The following is a 26,219-nucleotide window of genomic DNA, read 5'->3' on the forward strand; positions in this document are numbered from 1 at the left end:
GAAATTTTCTCTGTGTTTAGTAGTCAAAATGAACGTTTTACTTAAGATCTGAGCTTTCTCTCTATGTAAATAAAATCTATTTTTAAAAATGAAGGTTAAATAAAGATTTTAGACCACCAGAAACTGAGAGATGTACGTTACCAACAGACTTGCACTAAAACTCACTAGAGGAATTTCTTCAGGCAGAAAGAAAACTATCCCAGATGCAAACAGGAAAGAACAAAGAGCAAGAGAAAGTGTAAATATTAAATACAAATGGGTATGACTGTACAAAATAACAGTAGTATCTTCTGATAGGAAACTATAACAGTGTTAGTCGTGTACCTCCAGAGTGAGCCCTCCCTTAGGCCAGGGACCATTCTCTGCCCACTACCCTTTCCTGCCAGGTTACAGTTCAGATGCAAGGGAACAAGTCAGTTGATGTATTGTGGGAATTATCCTGGCTTAGATGTCCCAAATTCCATATGAAAACCAGTATCTTTTGTGATAGCCCCTTGAACACAGAGTCCTGGAAAGAGCATAGCTATTTATAAGAACCACGCACTCGGAAGCTCCAAACTGGCTTTCCATGAGGTGTTTATAGTTTATTTCCAGTCCTCCTAGTCCACATACAATTTACCAACTGAGGTCATTTTTACTAAAAGCTCTTGCCTGGTAATGGCTAACATTCCCCCTTTATTAGGTTTTCAGGGAAATAGAGCTAGAAGGTTGATCTAGTAACCACTTCCATTGTGGCTCACAGACCAATGTCCATGACCTTGAGTTACTAACTTAAATAAATAACTCTCAGACTTTAGGGTACATTAGAATCACCTCATTGCTGAGCTTCCTGATTTAGTGCGACTAGGATCACCTGAGGATGTACATTTCTAGAAAGCTCCTGGGTGATACTCCTGGTATGAATATCACATTTTGAAACCACTGCCTTAGAAAATGGCAGCAATGACAAAGCAGAATGCCCCTTTTCTATTTATCATTCACAGAAGAACAAGCATCTCCATATCCTCTTTGCTTTAACTTTTAGAATAGTCATTATCCTTTGTTATTTCTTCAAAAGCCCATCTATACTCTCCCCTTAGGGAGTTAGTTTACATTGCCATTAGTTATCACTGAGTGTTAGCAGATGACATAGGTCAGTCCCCATTTTAGGATTGAATCTGTATGCACTGTCACAACTCTCGGAACACTGCCCAGGTTGTAGCCGAGGTCGCTCCCACTGTGATACTCAGAAGCCTCTGCCACCCCAGATGTGCACCACGCAGCTGCCATTGCCAGTGCAGCCAGTTTGTGTGCCAGGTTGCCACATAGCCCTTTCTGACCTGTGCCCTGGTGCAGAGTAGTTCTCCCACTTATGTCCCCTGCTTCCCCAGCTAGGGGCCTGTGGGCGCCATGTCATGCTGATTAGATCTGTGGAGAAGAGCCAACCCCACTGCTCCACCCTCATGTCTAGTCCAGCCCCAGTCACAAACACGGAGTCAAGCTCGTATCTCCTTCCCACCCCCTGCCAGGTATCAATGCCTAGTTTCACCTAGCTGCACCAACTACCCCAAGACAGTGTCATTCTTGCCAGCCAGCCCACTTCCAGCTGTGCTTCTGTTCAGTTCCATTTCATGGACAGTGGGAAGGGGGGGTGGGCAGTTTCTGTCAGCATAAGTTTGTCTCCAGCTTTTATCTAGTCCCACAAGGGAAAGATTTATCCCCTATCACACAATGTCAATTTTTTTTTTCTTTTCTTAAGTGGGCTCCACACAGGGCTTGAACTCACCGAGATCAAGACCTGAGCTGAGATCAGGAGTCAGACGCTTAACCGACTGAGCCACCCAGGCACCCCTCACAATATCAGACTTTTGCCATCAGACTCTGGGAAAGTTGGCCCCCCTGAGGCTTCAGTTTCATCTCAGTTTCATCTGCATCTCCCTGGACATTCTTTTATGTCACAGTGCCTTGGCCATATTGAACCAAGGATATGAAAGTCCATTCTGCAGTACCCACTGCCAGGGGATTTAGAGCCAGTTAGATAAATATTTTATGCCCGCACAACTCAATAGGGCACTTACAGTCTTGCCTTCACTCAGGAGGGCAGAATAGGAAACCCAATAAGCCAGCAGTGCAGCTCTTTGTGTGTTTTTCCGAGTCCCCATAGCTTTCTGGCAGCAGTCTCGGGGACAGTTATCTGCCCCTTCCCCTAGGTGATAGCTCAGGGATAAAGAATTAAGACCACATGAGTGAATATGGGAACAACTCTGGCTTAGAACTCTCAAGTTGCACATAGGAATCAGTATCTTTTGCAATAGTCTTGTGCGCCTAGAGTCCAAGAGTTCCCACAAGGGACAAGAAACAACACACTCAGGAAAGGTCATAGTCCTCCTAGTCTGCTGCAGTTTAGTCATGTCATCTTTGCCATAACCATGTTGCCTGGTAACATGGCTGGCATTGTACCTTATTAGGTGTCCAGGGGAACACAGCTAAAAGGTTAACATGAGATTAGTTTCCCATGAATACACATGGGCAGGGTGTTAGGTTTTAGCATTATCAGGAAAGTAGTAAAATTAAAGTAAGAATTTATATTTTTAGTCTGGAGCAATTCAAGATGCATATTGCAATTTTAGGCTAATTGTTAAAAGAACAGTTAAAGAATATATAGTTAAGAAAATGGAACAATAAAAAACATTTGATCAATGAAGAAGCAAGAAAGGAAGACAAAAGGAATATAAAATAGAAATCTATTATATGTAAAATGTAAAAATGCATAAAATAAAATATAAATAGTAAAGTGATAAAGATAAGCCTGGTGTGTCAGTAATCATGGTAAGTACAAAAGGACTACGTATTCCAACTAGAGTACTAACATCAAACTGGGTTAAAATATTGAACGCAATTATGTGCTATTCACAAGTAGCACACTTTTTAAATATTTTTTATTTTATTTTTTAACAAGTAATAGCTTTATATATGAAATGGTTGAAATTGAAAGATGGAAAAAATGCTGGTATAACTACACTATCATCAGACAATGTAGAATTTAAGGCAAGAATCATTGCTACAGATAAAAGCAATTCATAATGATAAAGTGGTCAGTCCACCAGGAATATAGAAACTGTATGTGTAACCAGTAGCATAATTTCAAGTTATATAAGACAAGCATTAAACACTGGCAGATCTAAATGGAGAAACAGATGAGTCTACAATCATAACAGACTTCAACCTCCCTCTCAGTAGGTGGTAGAACTGAGCAGACAAAAAAATTAAAAATAGACCATCTTGCTAATAAACAAATTTGACCCAATATATTTATATAATTTATTTAATAAACAAATCTGAGGCAGTATAATATATATATATTATTATATTTAATTTACATTAAATTGTGACAGAATTCTCATTTTTTTAAATACTTATTTTGAGAGAGAGAGGGAGACCGGGGGAGAGGCAGAGAGAGAGAGAGAGAGAGAGAGAGAGAATCCCAAGCAGCTCTACACTGTCAGCACAGAACCCAATGCAGGGCTTAAGCTCACAAACTGTGAGATCATGACCTGAGCCAAAATCAAGAGGCAGACACTTAATCAACTGAGCCCCCAGGCGCTCCAGAATTCTCATTTTAAAAAATGCATGTGGACCAGGCACCTGGTTGGCTTAGTTGGTATAGAATGAGACTCTTGATCTCAGGTTCATGAGTTTCAGCCCCACATTGGGATGGAGCCTACTTAAAAAAATTTTAAAAAATGCATATGGATCATTTACCATGTTGGTCATAAGCTGAGTTATAAATTAAGCCTCAATTAAAATTTAAAATATTGAAATAATTTAGAGCATATTTTCTAAACATAATTGAATTAAGTTAAAAAAAAAATAAAGATCAGGGGCACCTGGGTGGCTCAGTTGGTCAAGTGTCCATTTAACTCTTTGGTTTCAGCTCAGGTCATAATCTCATAGTTTGTGGGTCAAGCCCCACATCAGGCACTGCACTGATGGTGTAGAGCCCGCCTGGGATTCTCTCTCTCTTTGCCCTCTCTCTCTCTCTCTCTCAGTATAACTAAAAAAACAAACAAATAAAAGAATAGATGGAAAATCCTCAGCTATTTTGGTGACATTAAGCAGTACACCTTTACGTAACCCATGGGTCAGTGAAGAAAGCCCAAGCAAAATTAGAAAATGTTTTGAAATGAATGGTAACAAAGCATATCAAAACTTGTGGGATGCAGCTAAAGCAGTGCTTGAGGGAAGTTTATAGCCCTTAAATGGATATATTAGTTAAAAAAATAAAAAAGACTGAAAATCAATGATCTATGTTTCTGTCTCAAAAAAGAAAAAGAAAAGAACAAGTTAAAACTACAGTGAGATATTTCTTGCCATGACATTGGCAGAAATCCAGAAGTTTGATAGACTCAGTGAGACTGTGGGGAAATTGGTATGGCCATGCATACATTGCTGGTGGAAATGCAAAATGGAATACCTTTATGGAGAGACAATTGTATCTAGCAAAATTATACATTCATTTACCTATGTAGCCAGCTTTTGGGAATCTTTTCTAAAAGTACACTGGCAAAAAAAATGTATACAAAAATGCCTATGATAAGGCTCTTGATTATAGCCTCATTTGTAATAGCAGACTGGCACAACCCAAATGCCCAGCAGAAGGAGACTGAATGAATAAAAAGTCCTCTGTGGATGTTTATTGGGTGTGAACATCCACACAATGGAGTCTTCTACAGCTGTCAAAAATAATGAAGACAATTCTTTCTTCCTTCCTTCCTTCCTTTTCTTTTCTTTCTTTTCTTCTTTCTTCTTTCTTTCTTTCTTTCTTTTTCTTTCTTTCTTTCTTTCTTTTTCTTTCTTTCTTTCTTTCTTTCGAGGAAGAGCACGTGTATGCATGCAAAGCAGGAAGGGGCAGAGGGAGAGAGAATCTTAAGTAGGCTCCACACTCAGCGTGGAGTCCAATGTGGGGCTCGATCACACAACTGTGAGATTATGACCTGCGCCAAAATCAAGAGTCAGATGCTTAACTGACTGAGGCACCCAGGTGCCCCAAAGACAATTTCTGTTAAATCTCTGTGAAATAATCTCCAGGATATAGGCAGTGAAAAAGAAAAAAAAAAGTGGAAAAAATCGTATCTTCAATTACTATTTTGCTTTTTAAATAATGGTGAGGTGGGGGATGTATGCAGATATTTTAAAATGGAAGAGTAACTTTTAAAAATACTTTTCAATGGTTTTCCATAGAAGGAAGGTGGAAATAGGATTGGAAAGACTGAGCATGAAGCTAGATTTCCTTGAATCTACATTGTCTTTTCAATATGACTTTGGAAACAAATATTTTGTATAATTACAAAACAGATTTTAATAAGGCAATTCCTAATTAAAAGTAAAATTAAGTGAGCCCAACTATGTATTCAGTTGGTAGTATAACCACATCAAGAGAAACTATCCCAAGTGACTTTAAAAGACCCATTATTTGACTACCTCCCTAATGGGATTTACCCTAAACACAAAAGAAAACCTTATTCCGTTTTCAGTAATACATTTGTTAATAATATTGATATTGTCCTGAGATTGTAGGTGTATGCAATGCAAGATAAATGAGTAATTTTGTTGGTGATGTTGAGAACTGGAGCTTGGATTTGGGGGAAGGACATAAAAGTGTGAACATCTGTAGTCATGTTAAGTAAACATCTGTAGTCGTGAATTAGAAATACTAGCAAGACTTTTTTGTATATTTGCACATTTCCTAACTTTATTTGCTGAAAAGACTAATATCATTGAGTAACCCAGTAGTAGTAAGCACACTTTGTACCTACATATTGATCTTTAGATACCATTTTCTACTAAAAGGAACCAGAATTCCTTGGAGAAATGGCTTCTACCAAGTCAGGGAAAGCAAAGAAGCTCCCATAGTCAACAAAGGTTGTGTCCGAAGACTCAGAACCAGCTGGAATGTGTATCTCCTGTTGGCCAAAGATGGAACGCAGCACTTTGAGCAGCAAAAATCAACAAAGCAACTGCAGTAGATGAGACACATCACGTTTATTAAACTATATCTAAACTCCTGAATTCACCAGGAGGATTTTGTCTTAGACAATGCATGGGAACAGCTTGTTTTTTTAAAGTAAAAAGAAAGTAATAAGCATATTTCCTTCCCTTCTAAGTGAACTATACTTTGGGGTAAATGATTAATTGATGAGAAAAAGTCTTTTTATAGGAATATTCTAACTAGTAAACTATCAAATTAGAATATTACAGTTTTGCTGCTCCTAATTAATTTATGGCAGTGAACATCACTGGCTACTCAATTCACAGATAGACGGTATGTGGGTAGCATTGGAAGTTCATGTTACCACCTGTGAAATGTTTTGCCCCCATTCCCTCCCCAGTAACTCAAATCTGAATCCAGTCAAGCCTCTAACTGCCAACTACTGGGAAATACAGGAGACAAAGGAGCATGTTAAATGGGTCCTTGAGGATACAATCAGCAGAGTCCAGTCAGTGGGAAACTACAGGATAAATAACCCTACTTCTTCTTCAAAAATTTTAAAAATTAGATGAAGATGAACCCTAGAGATCGAAAGAGATTTAACGAACACATTAACCAGTTGCAACATATGGACTTTATTTAGATTATGATTCAAACTATAAAAGCAAAATGCACTTTTGTAAGACAACCAGGGGAAATAGGAGTACAAGCTGATGATCTTAAAAAATAATTTTCAGTATTTTAGGTGAACTTTATTAGTCTTATATTTAAATGTGGTTTTTAAGAGGTACACACTGGAAAATTTACTGATGAAGTTATATGAAGTCAGGGATTTCCTTCGAATTAATATGGATGAGGGTTTAGATGAAATAAAGAGTGGCCGTGAGTTGATAAGCGTTGAAGCTGGCTGATAGGCGAGTGCATGGAAGTTCTACATTGTATTTTATTTGAAATTTTTCATTATAAAGCATTTAGGGGCACCTGGGTGGCTTAGTCAGTAAGCGTCCACCTTCAGCTCAGGTCACGATCTCGGGGTTCATGAGTTTGAACCCCATGTCAGGCTCCACACTTACGGTGCAGAGTCCCCTTGGTATTCCTTCTCTCCTCTCTCTGTCCCTCCCCTGCTTGTGCTTCTTTCTCTCTCAAAATAAATGAATAAACCTTAAAAAAAAAAAAACTTTTAAGAATGTTATCTCATAATGGGAGCAAACAGCGTATCAGAAATGAGTTTGTATAAGTTGAAAAACCCTAAACTAAAAATATACTTATTTAGGTCAAATACTCGAGTGAATTAGATACCATTAAATAACCAGTGAATTGCAAGCTTTGTGTAAAAAATTACCTAAAATATTACAGAGACAGGAAGATGAGTGAATCAGCAGATTCAGGAAATAATGCTGTATTCCAAGCTGGATAAATAAAAGACATCCATGCACAGCTACATTATATATAGTAAAACAGCAAAGGCAAAGATCATCTTAAAAAAATGTATTTCAGGGGCGCCTGGGTGGCGCAGTCGGTTGAGCATCCAACTTCAGCTCAGGTCACGATCTCGCTGTCCGTGGGTTCGAGCCCCGCGTCGGGCTCTGGGCTGATGGCTCGGAGCCTGGAGCCTGCTTCCAATTCGGTGTCTCCTTCTCTCTCTGCCCCTCCCCCCTTCATGCTCTGTCTCTCTCTGTGTCAAAAATAAATAAAACATTAAAAAAAATTTTTTTTTAAATGTATTTCAGTCAGGGTACTGTCAGGAAACTGGAAACGACATTAGGTATTTCAGAAGAGCCAATTTAATTTAGAGAATTGATTACGTTTTTGTGGAAGGGTGAAAAAGAAAAAAGGAAACACCTCCTGGGGTAAGCCAGAGATACCAACTGCTGGGCCTGGCTCCCAGGCAGGCAGTGAGGTTTTCCAAAATCTAGGAGTTCACAGGAATTCTGGCAAGTGGAGCTTCTGCTTCTGAAGAGGGAGCACAGCCCGACTGTGAAGGCGTGTAGTGAGGCTGGGTCTTCAAGTGCAAAGTGCTGCTGCTGCTAAAATGACACTGATGGGAGCAACACGCAAACAGGAAGAAAAAGTCCTTTCTCCCTCTTGCCTGCCAATTTCCCAGTGTGCACATCTGCAGAACCTAACAAGCCTCTAGCAAAGGAGAAATACGGTTTGCAGAGTTCCAGTCACAGTACCACAAAGCAGGCTATAAAATTTGGCATTTACATCTGATCACTTCATATGTATCACAGCATGCGTGCATGAATTTATTCATTCAAAAAATATGTAGTAAAGTCCCACTGTGTGCCAAATACTTTTTAAGTGCTTGGGATACATCAGTGAAAAACAATTTAGACAGAGATATCTGCCATACAGAGGAATGATGTTTCAAATGACAGCCTGTCATAGCAACATTCTAAGCCAGATGATAGGTTTTTTTTTTTTAAGTTTGTGTATTTATTTTGAGAGAGAAAGAGTGTGAGGGAGAGGGGCAGACAGAGAGGAAGAGAGAATCCCAAGTAGACTCTACACCACCAGCATAGAGCCTGACACAGGGCTTGAACTCACGAGCCGTGAGATCATGACCTGAGCCAAAATCAAGAGTCAGATACTGAACCGACTGAGCCACCCAGGCGCCCCCAGATGATAGTTTTGAAAGGATACTGTGCCCCCCTAGAATTGTGTGCCTTACAGTGATAGAATAAGAAAGGTATTTCAAAATAAAAAACTGGTAATAGTTTACTACCAAGAGTCCTACCTCAGGGAACTTCTCTGTATGAAAGCCAAAGAAGGATTGTCTCAGGCAAAAGATTTGCTAAGCAAATAAAATGATGTAGGCATGCAAACCCAGACAGACACTGTCTGTAGAAAAGGATAATTTGTGGGATTTTAAGAGAAATGACTGAACTAAAATACTGGACAAAATAGAACATACCTTTGAAGGTGGAGTAACCAGAGTCAAGATGTTCAAAGGCTCTCTTAATGTTGAGGAGTGAGTTAATATATTGCTTGGACTTTAAGTTAAATAGAGTGAAGATTTATGGTTAACTGTTAAAAAGAATGCACAAATCCCAAACCTGTGAGGATAAAATTATGAAGGTAGAAAGGGGAGGACCAAAAAAAAAAAAAAAAAAAAACTTATGCAAGAAATGACAAAATGGAGGAGAAAAAGCGCAATAAAGAATCAGAACAAGAGCAACAAAAAAATTGATAAGAACCAATAGAATCCAAGAAGTAAACAATCTTAAAATCTGTAATGGAACAGTCACAATAATGTCAAATTGGAAATTTTTAAAGGAGCTACATGTTTTAATAAGAGCCATACCTAAAACATAAATGTTGCAAAAATGGGAAAAGATATACCGGATACATACTAATCAAAAGTGAGTAGATACATTAATTACCTGAAAAAAACATATTTCAAAACAAAAAATTATTAGGGGTAGAGGAAATGACTAATGATAAAAGATTTAGTTCACCAGAAAGATAATAGCAATTCTAAACTTAGCATACCCAATAACCTCAAAATACATAAAGCAAAAAAAGATTGCTCTACTGAAAGAAATTGACAAATACCAGCATAAATACCTTTCTCCACTATTGATGAGCCAATCAGTGTCAGAATCTGTATTCATGAAGTGTGTTAATCTGTGGTTTTCTTTGCTTGTAATACTTTGTTTAATTTTGTTCTTAGGTTAATAATGACTTTGTATAATGAATTGGGAAGTGCTCCCTTCTCCTCATTTTTCCAGAACAGTTTATAGAGAAGTGCTATTATTTCTTCCTTAAATATTTGATAGAATTCAGCAGTGAAACCATCTCGGCCAGGATTATTTGTGAGAGATTTCTAACAAATTCAATCTCTTTAGTAAAAGTATTCAATTATCTCTTGAGTGAGTTTTTTTTTTTTTAATTTTTTTTTTCAACGTTTATTTATTTTTGGGACAGAGAGAGACAGAGCATGAACGGGGGAGGGGCAGAGAGAGAGGGAGACACAGAATCGGAAACAGGCTCCAGGCTCTGAGCCATCAGCCCAGAGCCCGACGCGGGGCTCAAACTCACGGACCGCGAGATCGTGACCTGGCTGAAGTCGGACGCTTAACCGACTGCGCCACCCAGGCGCCCCTCTCTTGAGTGAGTTTTATTAGTTGTGTCCTTAAAGAAATTTTTCCACTTCATCTAAGTTGAATTTATGGGCATAAAGATGTTCGTAATATTTTTTTCTCATTTTCTTAGTATTTGTGGGATCTGTAGTAACATACTTCTCTTAATTCTGTCTGATATTGGTACTTAGTGTCTTTTCTCTTTTTTTTTTTTCCTGATCAGACTGACTAGAAATTTATCAATTTTATTGATCTTCTCAAAGAACCAAGAACTCAAGGTTTTGGAGCCATTGATTTTTCTCTGTTGTTTTTTTTTCTCTTTCATTGATGTCTGTTCTGTATTATTTCCTGTCTTCTGCTTGCTTAGGATTTAATTTGCTGGGGTTTTTTTAGTTTCTTGATGTGGAAGCTTAGGTTATTGGTTTGAGCCCTTGCTTTTCTAATGTAGGTGTCTGCTTTAGCTGCACATCACAAATTTTGTCATATTTCATTTTCATTCAGTTTTACATAGTTTATAATTTTCCTCCTAATTTCTCTCTGATCTGTAAGTTAGTATGTTCTTTGGGTGTCCAACTATTGGGCATTTTCCAGATCTCTTTCTTTAATTGATTTCTAATTTAATCCCATTGCAGTAAATGAACATAGTTTGTATGACTTAAATTCTTTTTAACTTATTCAGACTTGTTGTATGACCCACAATATGATCTCTTGGTAAATGTTCCATGTGCATCAGAAAAGAATACTACTGTTCGAGTATGCTAGAAATGTCATTTAGGTCAAGTTGTTTGATAATATTGTTTGTGTCTTCTTTATCTTTACTGATCTTTTTGTAATTCTTCTATCAGTTATTGAGAAGCATGTTGAAATCTACAACTATAATTCTCAATTTGTCTTCTCTCAGTTTTTGATTCTTGCATTTTCAAGTTCTTTTTTTTTAAGTTTTTATTTAAATTCCAGCTAGTTAACTTATAATATAGTATTAGTTTCAGGTGTACAACGCAGTGATTCAACACTTGCATGCATCACCTAGAGCTCATTGCAACAAGTGCCCTCCTTAATACTCAACACCTATTTTCCCCATCTTCCCACCCACCTCCCCTCTGGTAACCATCACTTTGTCTCTATAGTTCAGAGTCTATTGCTTGATTTGCTTCTCTCCCTCTTTTCTTTTCCCTTTGCTCTTTTGTTTTGTTTCTGAAATTCCACATACGATTGAAATTATATGGTATTTGTCTTTCTCTTTCTTATTTTGCTTAGCACAGTATACTCTAGCTCCATCCTTTTTGTTGCACTCTAACATTTATTTATTATTGTGAAAGCAGAACTGCACAGAGTGTTTACATGACTCACTTATGCTATCAGAATCAGCTGTTGATTTATCGACCTTGTAGAACCGAGGTCTCATTGTTATTCAACATAGTAGTATAAGTCCTAACCTCAGTAATCAGACAACACAAAGAAATAAAAGACATCCAAATCAGCAAGGAGGAAGTCAAACTTTCACTCTTTGCAAATGACATGATACTCTCAATGGAAAACCCAAAAGATCCACCAAAAAACCTGCTAGAACTGATCCGTGAATTCAGCAAAGTTGCAGGATATAAAAATCAATGTACAGAAGTCAGTTGCATTTCTATCAACCAATAATGAACATCAGAAAGAGAAATCAAGGAATTGATCCTATTTACAAGTGCACCAAAAACCATAAAATACCTATGAATAAACCTAACCAAAGAGGTGAAAAATCTATACACTGAAAAAGTATGGGAAGCTTATTAGAAGTTGAATAAGACACAAAAAGTAGAAAAATATTCCATGCTCATGGATTGGAAGAACAAATGCTTTTAAAATGGTGATACTACCCAAAGCAATCTACATATTCAGTGCAATCTCTATCAAAATAACACCAGCATTCTTCACAGAGCTAGAACAAACAATCCTAAACTTTGTATGGAACCAGCATAAGACCCTGAATAGCCAAAGCAATCCTGAAAAAGCAAACTAAAGCTGGAGGCATCACAGTTTCAGACTTTAAGCTGTATTACTAAGCTGTAATCATCAATACAGTATGGTACTGGCACAAAAACAGGCACATAGATCAGTGGAACAGAATAGAGAACCCAGTAATGGACCCACAAACATATGGCCAACTAATTTTTGACAGAGCAAGAAAGAATTTACAATGGAAAAAAGACCGTCTCTTCAGCAAATGATGTTGGGAAAACTGGACAGTGACATGCAGAAGAATGAACCTGGATCACTGTCTTGCACCATACACAAAATAAACTCAAAATGGATGAAAGACCTAAACACAATACAGGAAGCCATCAAAATCCTAGAGGTGAAAGCAGGCAAAAACCTCTTTGACTTCAACTGCAGCAACTTCTTACTCAACATGTCTCTGTAGGCAAGGGAAACAAAAGCAAAATGAACTAATGGGACTTCATCAAGATAAAAAAAACTTCTGCACGGCTAAGGAGACAATGCACAAATTAAAAGGCAACGGTGGAATGGGGGAAGACATTTACAAATGACATATCTGATAAAGGGTTAGTGTCCAACATCTATAAAGAACTTCTCAAACTCAACACCCAAAAACCGAATAACCCAGTTAAGAAATGGGCAGAAGTCATGAATAGATACTTTCCCAAAGAAGACATCCAGATGGCTAACAGACACATGAAAAAGTGCTCAACTTCACTCATCATCAGGAAATACAAATCAAAACTTCACTGAGATACCACCTCACATCTATCAGAATGACTAACAACTCAGGCAGCAATGACAGATGTTGGTGAGGAGTGAAGAAAGAGGATCTCTTTTGCACTGCTGGTGGGAATGCAAACTGGTACAGCCACTCTGGAAAACAGTATGGAGGTTCCTCAAAAAGTAAAAATAGAACTACCCTACGACCCAGCAATTGGACTACTAGGTATTTATCCAAGGGACACAGGTGTGCTGTTTCGAAGGGGCACATGCACCCCAGTGTTTACAGCAGCACTATCAATAGTAGCCAAAGTATGGAAAGAGCCCAAATGTCCATTGATGGATGAATGGATAAAGAAGATGTGGTATATATACAATAGAGTATTACTTGGCAATCAAGAAGAATGAAATCCTGTCATTTGCAACAATGTGGATGGAACTAGAGTGTATTATGCTAAGCAAAATTAGTGAGAGAAAGACAAATATCATGACTTCACTCATATGTGGAATTTAAGATGAACATAAGGGAAGGGAAGCAAAAATAATATAAAAACAGGGAGGGGGACAAAACATAAGAGACTTAAAATATAGAGAACAAACTGAGGGTAGCTGGAAGGGTTGCAGGTCGGGGGAAGGGCTAAACAGGCAAGGGGCATTAAGAAGAACACTTGTTGGGATGAGCATGGGGTATTCTATGTAGGAGATGAATCACTGGATTCTACTCCTGAAATCATTATCGCGCTATATGCTAACTAGGACGTAAATTAAAAAATAATAATAGGGGCGCCTGGGTGGCGTAGTCGGTTAAGCGTCCGACTTCAGCCAGGTCACAATCTCGCGGTCCGTGAGTTCGAGCCCCGTCGGGCTCTGGGCTGATGGCTCAGAGCCTGGAGCCTGTTTCCGATTCTGTGTCTCCCTCTCTCTCTGCCCCTCCCCCGTTCATGCTCTGTCTCTCTCTGTCTCAAAAATAAATAAAACGTTAAAAAAAAATTAAAAAAAAAATATAATAATAAATTTAAAAAATTTTAAAAAGTACCAAGTTCTCAAAATATGCTATCTTACCCATAGTAAGGTCTTACCCATATCTTACTATATAAGAAATATACTGTTTTACCCTCAGTACTAAGCTATAAGCGTCCTATATTTTTACTAAAACATCCAACTTAGACTTCTTCTGATTTAAGCTTTGTGTGTGTGGTGTGTGTGTGTGTGTGGTGTGTGTGTATCAATGGCTATTTGGTATCCATGGTATGCTTTTTTTTTTTAATTTATATATATGTATTTTTAAGTTTTTATTTAAATGCAAGTTAACATGTAGGATAATAATGATTTCAGGAGTAGAATTTAGTGATTATGTAAGCATTTTTAAGTTCTATTATTAGGTGCATAAATCAATGAAATAGAAATCAACAGTCCAAAAGTTGTTTCTTTGAAGCACTGTTCGGGCAAAATTAATCAAGAAAAAATAAAGCATAAATAACCAAGATTGAGGTAAAAGGGAAGCATAGCAACAGCTAAAAAGATAAGACAGTGATACAATTACCAATTTTATGCCAACAAATTTGAAAACAATTGTAAAGAAGACAAATTTCTAGAAAAATGTAATTACCCAAATTGATTTGGGTATTATAACTCAAATGAAAGCAGTGTCTTTAAAAAATCTTCTCACAAAGAACACAGCAAGGTCTATTGATTTTATATGTGAATTCTACCAAACTTTTGAGAATTACACTATCTCAATATAAACAGACTCTTCTGGACAGCAGAAAAGGGAACAATTTCCCAATTCCTTGAGATGAGACTACTGTAATCTTGAAAGCAAAACTAGGCAAAGACATTATGCAAAAGAAAAGTAATACACTAAGGTCACTTATAAACATAGGTATCAAAACCATAAGCCAAATATTAACAGACTAAATCCAATTGCGTATGTTTTTCTTTAACAAGGTGCACCTTGATCAAGTTGGGTTTACTCCAGAAATACAAAACTGGTCTAACTTTAGGCAAACCTTGTATTTCATCAACCAAATTAAAGAATTATGAAATTTTTTCAATAGATTGCATTTCTGCAATACCATCCATGATGTAAAGCTAATGCAAATTAAGAATAGACCAGGACTTCCTTAATCTGATGAGAAGAATCAACAAAATATCTACAGCAAAGATGAATCTTAATGGAAATATTTAAAATAATTCTTTGAAATCAGAAAAGAGAATGCCCACCATCACCACTGTTTTTTCAAACTTGTATCAAAAGTCCTAGTGGGGCACCTGGATGGCTTAGTCAGTTAAACATCTGACTTCAGCTCAGGTCCTGATCCTGCGGTTCATGAGTTCAAGGCCCTACATCCAGCTCTGTGCTGACAGCTCAGATCCTGAAGCCTGCTTCAAATTCTATCTCTCTCTCTCTCTCTCTCTCTCTCTCTCTCTCTCTCTCTCTCAAAAAAATAAACATTAACAAAATTTAAAAAGTCCTAGCAAGTACAGTAAATCAAGAAAAAGAAATTAATGGCATAAATATTAGGAAGAAAAAACCCAAAATCTTATTGAGAAATGATGTGATTATCTACATAGCAAACCAGAAGAAGCTACAGACAAATTTTTAGAACTAACAGCATTTTTGGGGTGCCTGGGTGGCTCAGTTGGTTAAGCCTCCAACCTCGGCTCAGGTCACGATCTCGCGGTTTGTGAGTTCAAGCCCCGCATCAGGCTCTGTGCTGACAGCTGTGCCTGTGTCTTCCCCCCCCTGCCCGGCCCCGCATCAGGCTCTGTGCTGACAGCTGTGCCTGTGTCTTCCCCCTCCCTGCCCCTCCCATGCTCATGCTCTGTCTCTCTCTGTCTCTCAATAATAAATAAGCATTAAAAAATTTTTTTAAAGAAATAACAGCATTTTTGTCAAGATGGCTGCCTATAAAGTCGATAAAAAACTGCATTTCTATATAGCAGCACAAAGTATTAGAAAACATAATTTTCAGAATGTATTTCCATTGTTACAAAAATATAAACCTCCCAGTAGTAAATCTAACAAAAATTTGTATGCCTTGTCTGCACAAAGTGATAAAACTTTATTGAAAGGCATTTTAAAAGACCTAAATAAGCAGAGAGATATATAATGTTCATGGATAAGACAACACACATCATAAACATGTCACTTTTCCCCAGTTTGATTTATAGAGTCAATGCTGTTATAATCAAAATAACAAGCTTTTTTTTTTTTATGACACTTGAAAAGCAGACCTTTATATTTATATGGAAGGGTAAAGGAATAGACATGACACTAAAAAAATTAGGGTGTGAGAATTGCCTCACCTTTATGAAAAATTATAAAGCAAGACCTAATGCCATGTGCTCAAGGATAAACAGAAATAATGACCAGGAGGAACTAAATAGAAAGCCCAGAAGTCGACTCTGACATACATGGGACCGTGGAGGATCAATAGGGAGAGAGGGGGTTTTGCAGGAAGCTGTGCTGGGCAGTGCTGAGCTAATTCCATCCTCACCTCATCACTTAACAAAGGAATCCCATGAGTATCAAGGACAGAACTTTAAAATTTAGAGTAAAATGGGGCACCTGAGGGGCGCCTAAGTGGCTCAGTCGGTTGGGCATCCGACTTCGGCTCAGGTCATGATCTCACGGTTTGTGGGTTCGATCCCCATGTTGGGCTCTGTGCTGACAGCTCGGAGCCTGGAGCCTGCTTTAGATTCTGTCTCCCTCGCTCTCTGCCCCTCCCCCACTTGTGCTCTGTCAAAAATAAATAAACATTATGGGGCGCCTGGGTGGCGCAGTCGGTTAAGCGTCCGACTTCAGCCAGGTCACGATCTCGCGGTCCGGGAGTTCGAGCCCCGCGTCAGGCTCTGGGCTGATGGCTCAGAGCCTGGAGCCTGTTTCCGATTCTGTGTCTCCCTCTCTCTCTGCCCCTCCCCCGTTCATGCTCTGTCTCTCTCTGTCCCAAAAATAAATAAATGTTGAAAAAAAAATTTAAATAAATAAATAATAAATAAACATTAAAAAAATTTTTTTTAATTAGAGTAAAATGTAGGAGGTGATCTTTCTGGCCTTGGAATAAGATGATTTCTTAAGATATAAAAGCACAAACTAGAAGAGAAAATATGAATAAGTTCAACTATTTTTAAAGTTTCCATTTTTGTAAATTGAAGACATTTTTTTTAATTTTTTTATAAAATTTTTTTTCAACGTTTATTTATTTTTGGGACAGAGAGAGACAGAGCATGAACGGGGGAGGGGCAGAGAGAGAGGGAGACACAGAATCGGAAACAGGCTCCAGGCTCTGAGCCATCAGCCCCAGAGCCTGACGCGGGGCTCGAACTCACGGACCGCGAGATCGTGACCTGGCTGAAGTCGGACGCTTAACCGACTGCACCACCCAGGCCCCTGAAGACATTTTTTAAATTAGAAGACAGAGAGAAAAAATGTATAACATATTCAACCTACAAGGACTGATATGCAGAACATATAAATAAATTGATGAGAAAGATAAATAATAAAATGGAAAGATATAAAAGATATTAACAGACATTTCACTGAAAAAAAGATGTGTACGGCCAATAAACACCAAGAAACAATTTTTAGTCTCACTAATGATCAGTAAATGCAAACTAAGACCACAGTAAGATGCTCTTTTACCCCCACTGATGATACCAAGAATTAGAAAGGATATAAAGCAAGAAGCACTCTTATACATTGCTGATGGGATTATAGATCGTATAACACCTTTAGGGAACACTTTCACATTCTCATGTTATGTTGGACATTTGCATATCTTGTGAACCAACAATCCTACTCCTGGATGTCTACTCTACACTGGAGAAATTCTGCACTTTTATTTGCAACAGGAAACGTAAAAACAGGAAGTAACTCAGAGCCCTCATCTACAGAAAATGGATAAATACATTCTAGTATATTCACCTAGTGGACATTTAACCATGCAGCAAAGCTGTTGAATGAGCTACAAGCTATACACAACATGGATGAATTTTAGAAATAGTGTTGAGTAGAAACTTCAAGTCCCAGAAGACTCCTTACAGTATTATACCACTGTTATAATGCACAGGAAGAAGCACACTAAGTATTAAATATCGTTGAAGCGTGTGTGTGTGTGTGTGTGTGTGTGTGTGTGATGGGACAGTGTTTAAAACAGCAATGGAATAACAGACCCAGCATTTAGGATAGTGTGTGTCTCTGAAGAAAAGGCAAGAGGATGGAACAGGGAAGGCACACACAGGTAGATGCAAGTTCATTCTTCACTAGGGTGGTAGCTTCTGGGATATTCATTATTTTATGCTTTATAGCAGAAGTATATATTTTTATATGATTACTATGTATACACGTAATTATATAAATATGTTCTTTTGTATGTGTGAAATATTGGCATTAAAGAAAGATCATTTTAGTTTTAAAAAAAGAATCCTTTCGAGGAGCCAGTCAACAGGATCAAATCACTGAGGGGAGAATAAATCAGGCAGCTTCAGATTTCTCTGCAGCAGTCATCCAAGCCAAGTAGCAATGGAGGAATGCCAACACATTATTCAAGGAAAGAAGGAGCCATGGTTTTGTATCCAACCAGCTGTCCTTCAGGTATGAAGGCTGCAGACAGAAAGTTTTGAACACATATGGTTATATTAACTTGCTAGGGCTACCGTAACAAAGCACCACAGACTGGGTGCCTTAAACAGTTGAAATGTGTTTTCTCACATTCCTGGAGGCCACAGGTCCAGGATCCAGGTGCTGACAGGGTCGGTTTCCTCTGAGGCCTCCCCCCTTGACTTCAGATGGCTAGCCTCTCACCGCCCCTCCACAGGGTCATCCCCCTGTGCACACGACCCTGATGTATCTCTTCCTCTTCTATAAATCCTTCATAGAAACCCAGTGGTGTTGGATTAAGGCCTCACACTGACGGCCTCATTTTAACTTAATTACCTCCTTAAAGACCTTCTGTCCAAATACAGTTATATTTTGAGGTACGAAAGGTTGAGATTTCAACATGAATTTTGGTGGAGCACGATTCAGCCCATAACAAAAATTGCAAAGAATATTGTTCCCATCAATAGTATTGGGCTGAACCTCAGCCAACCACAAGATGATTGGGGAAGCCACACAAAAGTAATGTCAATGATCAGTGAATATATTTAACTGCAGAACCAATTGGAAAACAAAACTGGGAAATAGAGTGATAGAACGGAATATAAATACTATATGCCCTGACAATGAAGAATGATAAAATTGCCAAAAATTAGACTGGAAGAAAGAAAGAAAGTAGAAAGCAGGGTAAGTTTTCTGATTGCTTCATCTGTATTGGCTGAGAGTCCATCCATCAAAAGGAAAATCCAAAATGAGACCTAAATTAAGTACTGAAATTTTGTGTATGGTAGAGGTAGCATCTTGGTGTGGGAGGAGGGATGAATTATTCATTAAATATTATTGGGACAACTTAGTAGCCATCTGGAAAAAAATAAAATTGGAGCCATATCTTTTCTTTAACACCAAGTTAAATTTCAAATGGATCAAAGATTTAAATGTGAAAAATAAGGGGCACCTGGGTAGCTCAGTCGGTTAAGCATCCGACTTTGGCTCAGGCCATGATCTCAGGGTTTGTGAGTATAAGCCCTGGGTCAGGCTCTTTGCTGACGGCTCAGAGCCTGGAGCCTGCTTCAGATTCTGTCTCCTTCTCTCTGCCCCTCCCCTGCTCGCTCGCTCTCTGTCTGTCTCTGTCTCAAAAATAAAAAACATTAAAAAAAATTTTAATGTGAAAAATAAAACTATAAAAGTTCTGGGGAAAAAAACATGGTAAAATTTATTGATAATATGAGGCCTTCTCGGCAACAACTGAAAATCCAGAGACCATCCAAATTAATAAGCTGAGCTACGCAGAAATCAAAATCTATATCACAAAAAGCACCATAGGTCCAAAAGTGGACTTCAGAAAACTGAGAGAATGTATCTGTAATTCATATCATAGGCAGGGAACTAATCTCTAATAAATAAAGAGCTTTTTCAAAGAGAGAAGATAAAGGCCTCTTAACAAAATATAAGAGCAGCTACTTCACAGAAAGGAAATACAAAGGGCTGTCAAACATGAAAGGATGGTCAGTTCCATTCATAAGAAGGGAAATGCAGATTTAAACCACATTCTTTACCTCTCCAAGAGTCCAAGAGTTTAATAACAGACTGTGGTGAGGCTATAACAAAACAGGGACACATGTATTTCTGGTGAGGAATTGTTACAGTCCTATGGAGGGCAGTGTGATGGTATCTATCAAAATGACATGTGTATTCCCTTGTCCACATCTGGAAATGTATCCTACAAATTCACGGGCACAAATGCAAAACTATACCTAAGGTTATTTTTTCAGTGATGTTTGTAATAGTAAAAAATTGGGGGAGAGAGGAGTATTCATTCATAAGAAACTAGTTAAATAAATAACGGAACATCCATACAATGAATAATAATGCAGCTGATAATAAAAGAACGAGGAGGCTTTCCATACACTGATGTGGCGAGAACTCCAAGGTGTATTGTTTAGTGAAGAAAACAAAGTGCAAGTGAATGTTACCTTTTATATAAGTAATACGTGACCTCATGTGAAAAGATGGGAGTATCAACCTGTATTCATATTTGCTTATATAAAGCATAAAGAAACCCTGGAAAGTTACATAGGAAACTAAAAATACTGTTTACTTGTATACAATAGAGACATGAATGGGAAGGAGACTTTTCACTGTATAACTTTGCATACCTTCTGGTCTTTGAAACATGTAAATGAGTTACCTGTTCAAAAACTTAAGTAAATTTAATTCCAAAAGATCATGGGCATGAAACATAGTTCTGCTATTTAATAGTTGAGCGGATTGGGACAAGACAATCTCTTTGAGTCATAGTTTTCTTATCTATAAAAGGCTGTGATATCAGTATTAAGCTCGTAGGATGGCTGTTAGGGTTACTGAGGATGCACATGTGTGGCTGCCTCCAGCACCTAGTAAGTACTCAGTGGTCATGAATGCATGTTACTGTTCTGAGTCTTGGTGGTAAATTCGTATGTTTAAGAGACACCAGCTTCAACTGACCATTCCTTTGTAGAACCAGACATCCTGGGTCCTTTCCAGCATGGCAGCCCTCTACTGGAGAGTAAAAGGCCAAGGAAAGAAGGCAATTGACTGCCTCCGCCAGGCCCTCCACTATGCTCCACACCAGATGAAGGTGAGTGGGACTCAGAAGGTGTGAATTTCTGTCTCTTGGTCCTTTCCATTGTTTATTCTGAGGTTTCAACTAGCCGTCCTCATTCTTAGCCAGTAAGAAAGTGGCAAAATAGCATAGGCTAGAAGAACCTATGACCCCACTTATGCTACCACAAGCCTGGACGTTATACCCACCACCATGCCTTCCTGCCTCAGCAAATGGGGACTTGGGGGAAGGTCTTCAGAATCACTGGAAGGTGTTTCTTTCTATTCAGAGCCACCTGGCATAAAACATACTGGCCTAGGCAGCCTGTCACCCTGCAAGTCGTTCTGGGTTTAGCTCATCCCCAGAGGCCTGGAAGCCTGTTACACTTGTTTTGCTTAGACTGCTGACTTAAGCTTGCTTCCAGACACAGAAACTGAAGCAGTTTCCATCTCTTCTTATATATCGGCCAGTTCCTGGTCTTCATCTGACTTCACCTTTTCCACAAAAACGAAAACTTCAAAAAGCCCTGCTAACTCAGTGTAACATCGGTCTTTTCAAAAATGCCAGTTGTAGTTATGATGACTGAGAATGTTCAGCTTTTTAACAGCACATTTGTGTCCACATGTGCTAAGTTCTGCATTAATCTCCACATCTCCTACTTCCTGATGACATGGCTCATGTCTTCATGAGTGGTGGAAGGAGCTCACCTTTCCTTTTAGGCACTGTTGAGTTCCAAATGCAGCTGGGCCCCTTGGTAGCTTTGTGACCTTGGGCAGGTTATGAGACCTCTGTGGCCTCACGTAATGCCCTGCGCTCTGCGAGTGTCCAGTAAGGACAGAGGGGTCCTCCTTTCCTGTGTCTTCTGTATCTCCTATAGAACTCCAGACTGTGTGATTCAGGTGGTAATTGCTTGGGTAACACATTTAAAGGACATAAATATTTGTGATGATAAAAATGTCGCTACTTGTTCAGCCTATCATCCTGTGCTCTGTACTGCTAGACAGCAGCAAGGGCCAACACTCTAGGTCAGGGGTCAGAGAATGTTTTCTGTAAAGGGCCACACGCTAAGAAATTTAGGCTGTGTAGGTCAGACGGCCTCTGTTCTTGCCACTCAGTTCTGCCATGGTAGCATAAAACAGCCACAGAAATACGTAAAAGAATGGGAATGGTTACATTCCAATAAAACCTTACAGAAACAGGCAGCCAGCTAGATTTGGCCTGTAGGCCAAAGTTCACCAGCCCCTGCTTCAAGCAGATGATGCTGTGGACCTTGCAGAAGGCACTTTGACTCTGTGACAGCATGACTCAGAGTGTGTGGTCTATGGACAGGTGTCAGTCCATGAGCCGTTTATTACCAATCTGCAACAAGATGGGAGCTTATACCAGAACGTAAACCACCAACTTCACTAAGCAGATTGTTTACTCAGTTGACATTTCTGCATTGTGTTTTGAGGCTAGACTTTCCTAATGAAGAAGTAATGCATTGGTTTATATTCTCGAGCAATCGCCTTATCTATCACAGGCCAGTAGCAAATAGAAGACCAGCAGGTTCAGTTGCATTACTCAGTCACTGACCAGGAAAAACCTACTGCATTATTTATGAACAACTAAGAATGAAAGCTCAAAAACCAGTATCCTTCCCTTCTCACCATTCTCCTTCTGTTCCCAGGATGTGCCCCTGATTAGCCTGGCTAATATCTTGCACAATGCCAAGCTCTGGAACGACGCTGTCATAGTAGCCACCATGGCAGTAGAGATCGCGCCGCACTTTGCTGTGAACCACTTCACGCTGGGCAACGTCTACGTGGCAATGGTGAGATTGGTAGTGGGGGCAGAGCACACCGACTCTGCCCCTCTCTCCCGGGCACACCTTTGATTCCAAAACTTCCTTGACTATCAGTGTCCTCCAGTTTCCTGTACATTTTGTGTCTGAAATTGCTAGGTCCACCAAAGGTATATTTTATGGCTAAAGGGTTTGTGCATTAAAAAGACAGTACATAGGGGCACCTGGGTGGCTCAGTCGCTTGAGCATACGACTTCAGCTCAGGTCATGATCTCACGGTCCGTGGGTTCGAGCCCCGCGTCGGGCTCTGTGCTGACAGCTCAGAGCCTGGAGCCTGCTTCAGATTCTGTGTCTCCCTCTCTCTCTGCCCCTCCCCTGCTCATGCTCTGTCTCTCTCTCTCTCAAAAATAAATAAAAACATTTGAAAATTAAAAAAAAAAAATACAGTACATAAGGGGCTCCCAGGTGGCTCAGTCAACTAAGCCTTTGACTCTTTGATTTCGGCTCAGGTCATGGATCTCATGGTTCATGAGTTCAAGCCCCTCATCAGGCTCTATACTGACAGCATGGAACTTGCTTGGGATTCTAGGTCTCCCTCTCTGTCTGCCCCTCCCCTGTTCTCTCTCTCTCTCTCTCTCTCTCTCTCTCTCTCTCAAATAAATAGATAAGCATTTTTAAAAATAAGATAAAAATATAGTACATGAAACTCACCTAAGTATTTGCACTGTGTAGCTCCTCCACATGAATTTAACACTAACAATAGTGTCAGAGTTTTCTGGAGCCAGAAAAACTCACCTAATGCTCACATGGACATAAACACTCGTATTCTCTTGCCTTTCAGGTTGGGCTAGGTACCTGCCATTGCACTCATGATGCCCTGTGCATGTTTTTCTTGCCACATTTTCACCTTGTTTTATAATCTTTTTTAAGTGTCCGTCTCTCCCCTAGACGAGGAGCTCCTTGGAGAAGAGACTCCTCTTCATCTTTCCGTTCCTAGCACTTCACAGTGTTTGGCACATACCAGGTCTCTTCAAATGTTTAATGAATGCTGGAGTGCCACTGGTTACATGGGATCCCATTTACTGAGAAAATACCAAAGCCATCATCCGGAACCCTTGTTCTGGTCAGAAACAAGGACCAATTTCAGAACTTAAAATCCCAGGGGTCCTCTAGAAGCTGTCATAGCTGAATTTAACATTAGGATCATGCCTTGCACTTGCATCTAAAGCTGGGTGTCTCACATGGGGCAATACCCAAGGTATTCTCAGTAAAGGCTAATAGAATAAGCAGCTTAAAGCTCTAAGTTTTATGTGTCATCCTTGACTTGAAAGGCGGCAAGTATAATTTGGCCAGGTAGGTATTGCTGAATGTGCAGATTTCCCTCTCTGCTTCTTAAAATCAAAGAATCTATTTTTGTCCCCAGTAAATGTGAAATTTGCTACTGTGAATGAGAAATTCTGCCTCTCACTTGCCTAGGAGGCGTCATTCAACCAGTTGGTTTGGGCTCTTCTTTGAGAGTGTTGGTCTACGTAAAAGATTAATGCCTTCAAAATGGCCGTGATCATTTCCAAACAATGTTTGTATTTTTAAACACTAGAGAGAACAAAAAAGCTGTTTGAAAATCTAAAATACCTGACTTTGAGATACCTGACTTTACTTCCATCTCTCTAGCTGTAGTAACAAAACTTCAGGCAGATGCATAAGGAGCATTTGCCAGGCATAGTTCTAGAAGTTTCTGTGAGATTAAATGGAGGGATTTTGTAAAGCACCCAGCACAGGGCCCGGCACAGGGCAGGTACTCAGGAATGATGGCTCTCACTGTTACCTCCAGGATGCCTCCCAGTGTTGGGTCAGACTTTTGTAAAGGTGATCTCCCCTTCCATTTTGGCTCTTGGGCTCTGCCTTCATTTTCTTTGTGATATTGTACCTTGGGGGTGGAGGTAGTTGTTTCCTTCCAGACCTCGGAGTTTTCCTCAGAGATGTAGACCTATTGAGAAAATACAGCAGGATTGCGACTGGCACAGAGGTGCTTCTCGAGAAGAAACCAGTGATGACACATATTTAGCTGGGTATCCCTCTCACGTCTGTCCCTTTGCCTCTCACAGGAAGAGTTTGAAAAAGCACTGGTGTGGTATGAATCGACACTAAAGCTGCAGCCTGAGTTTGTTCCGGCCAAGAACCGAATCCAGACTATCCAGTGTCACTTAATGCTGAAGAAGGGACGGCGCTCTCCCTAGTGCATCCCTCCTCTCTCTCTCTCTCTTCTCTCTCTCTCTCCCTTCATGCTCTTAAAAAAAAAAAAAATAAGAAAAGAAACCAATCATTGTCAGTATCTACTTTTAATGACGTGTGTGAGAATAACTGAGTAAGACTTAAAACAGGACTTTTACATATGTGGGAATTGGTTTTGTTTTGTTTTTAAGTTCCTTCTTTCCCCCAGCCAACCTCCGCAACACAGATTTCTCAAAAGGAAAATGCAGCCGAAAGATACCGTGTAAATACTGAGCCAAGACGTTTCTGGAGCTGCGCTCTGTCTCCAAAACCTCGATGCCTTTAGGGCTTTCTTCAGTGGTCCAGCCAGCCTCCTCTCGGGCGGAGGATGAAACCGCGTTGCACATTCTCTGCTTCCTGTCGTAGCCTCTGTTGTCAGTGGAAATGCAAAAGCCCATCTGGTGCCAGTGAGAAGCAACGTTGTGCGCTCTCCCCATTAGATCCATGCTGTCCTCGGTCGCGTCCGTTCCATGCTGCTATGTTACAAACTCTCAGAGGTAGTTTGCAGGGGAGGAAGGGGAAATGATTTTTAAAACAAAATATTTACAACAACAGAAACTCTTAGGATCACCTGACCTTTGTGATGTTATTTATGTTGGGGAGGGAGGGGGGCTGAGAAGGGGAAATCAGCCATGTACACCATCTATATCATTTGTACTTTACTTACAAATCACAAGGAAACCAATAAGTTGAAATCCTATATAACAGGTTTATATATATAGAATATGTATATTTGAAGCCCTCTACAGACCGAGTCTATGTTTTACTAATTCTTTGTTCACTGTGTTACCCGCCTTGGAATAAGGTGTGAGTGTGTGCTCCCTCTCTCTGAGGCCTTCAGACTTAGCTCCTCAGGAGAGAGCGACGCACCAAGGTTGAGTATTTCCATACAGTGCTCTTCCCTCCGGTCCCAGGAGAGTCAGAAACTCCAGACATTTTGGAATCTTCAAGGGCACATACTGAGAACAAAAATAAAAGTTGTTTATGAGCAAAATAGGTCTGTAGCGTGTTTTTTCTTCAAAACCAGACTAACGTGGACAGCTCTGAAGCCAATGATAACTCTGGATCTGATCCTCTCAAGTCCTGGGTCATCTTTATCTTTCTTTCCACAACAGCAAGGTGAGGAGAGAAATAATCCATCGCTAGATTGTATGGCTGATGAACTTATCAGCGTGATACATTTGACCGGCAAAGATGCACAATCAGCAAGTGTTCAGAGTTGAGTA

General features: G+C 39.5%; 1 protein-coding gene across 1 annotated transcript in view; it reads left to right on the top strand.

Annotated features, from left to right (window-relative positions):
- Positions 1–25,987, top strand: part of TTC17 (tetratricopeptide repeat domain 17) — a 128,210-nt gene extending 102,223 nt beyond the window's left edge. Inside the window, 3 exon segments of the mRNA XM_030331057.1 lie at positions 20,856–20,975; positions 22,609–22,752; positions 24,828–25,987. Coding sequence (XP_030186917.1) covers positions 20,856–20,975; positions 22,609–22,752; positions 24,828–24,959 — 396 coding nt within the window. The 3' untranslated portion in view covers positions 24,960–25,987.
- Positions 25,988–26,219: the final 232 nt, after the last annotated feature.

This window comes from Lynx canadensis, chromosome D1, assembly GCF_007474595.2.
Source record: "Lynx canadensis isolate LIC74 chromosome D1, mLynCan4.pri.v2, whole genome shotgun sequence".
Lineage (NCBI taxonomy): Eukaryota > Metazoa > Chordata > Mammalia > Carnivora > Felidae > Lynx > Lynx canadensis.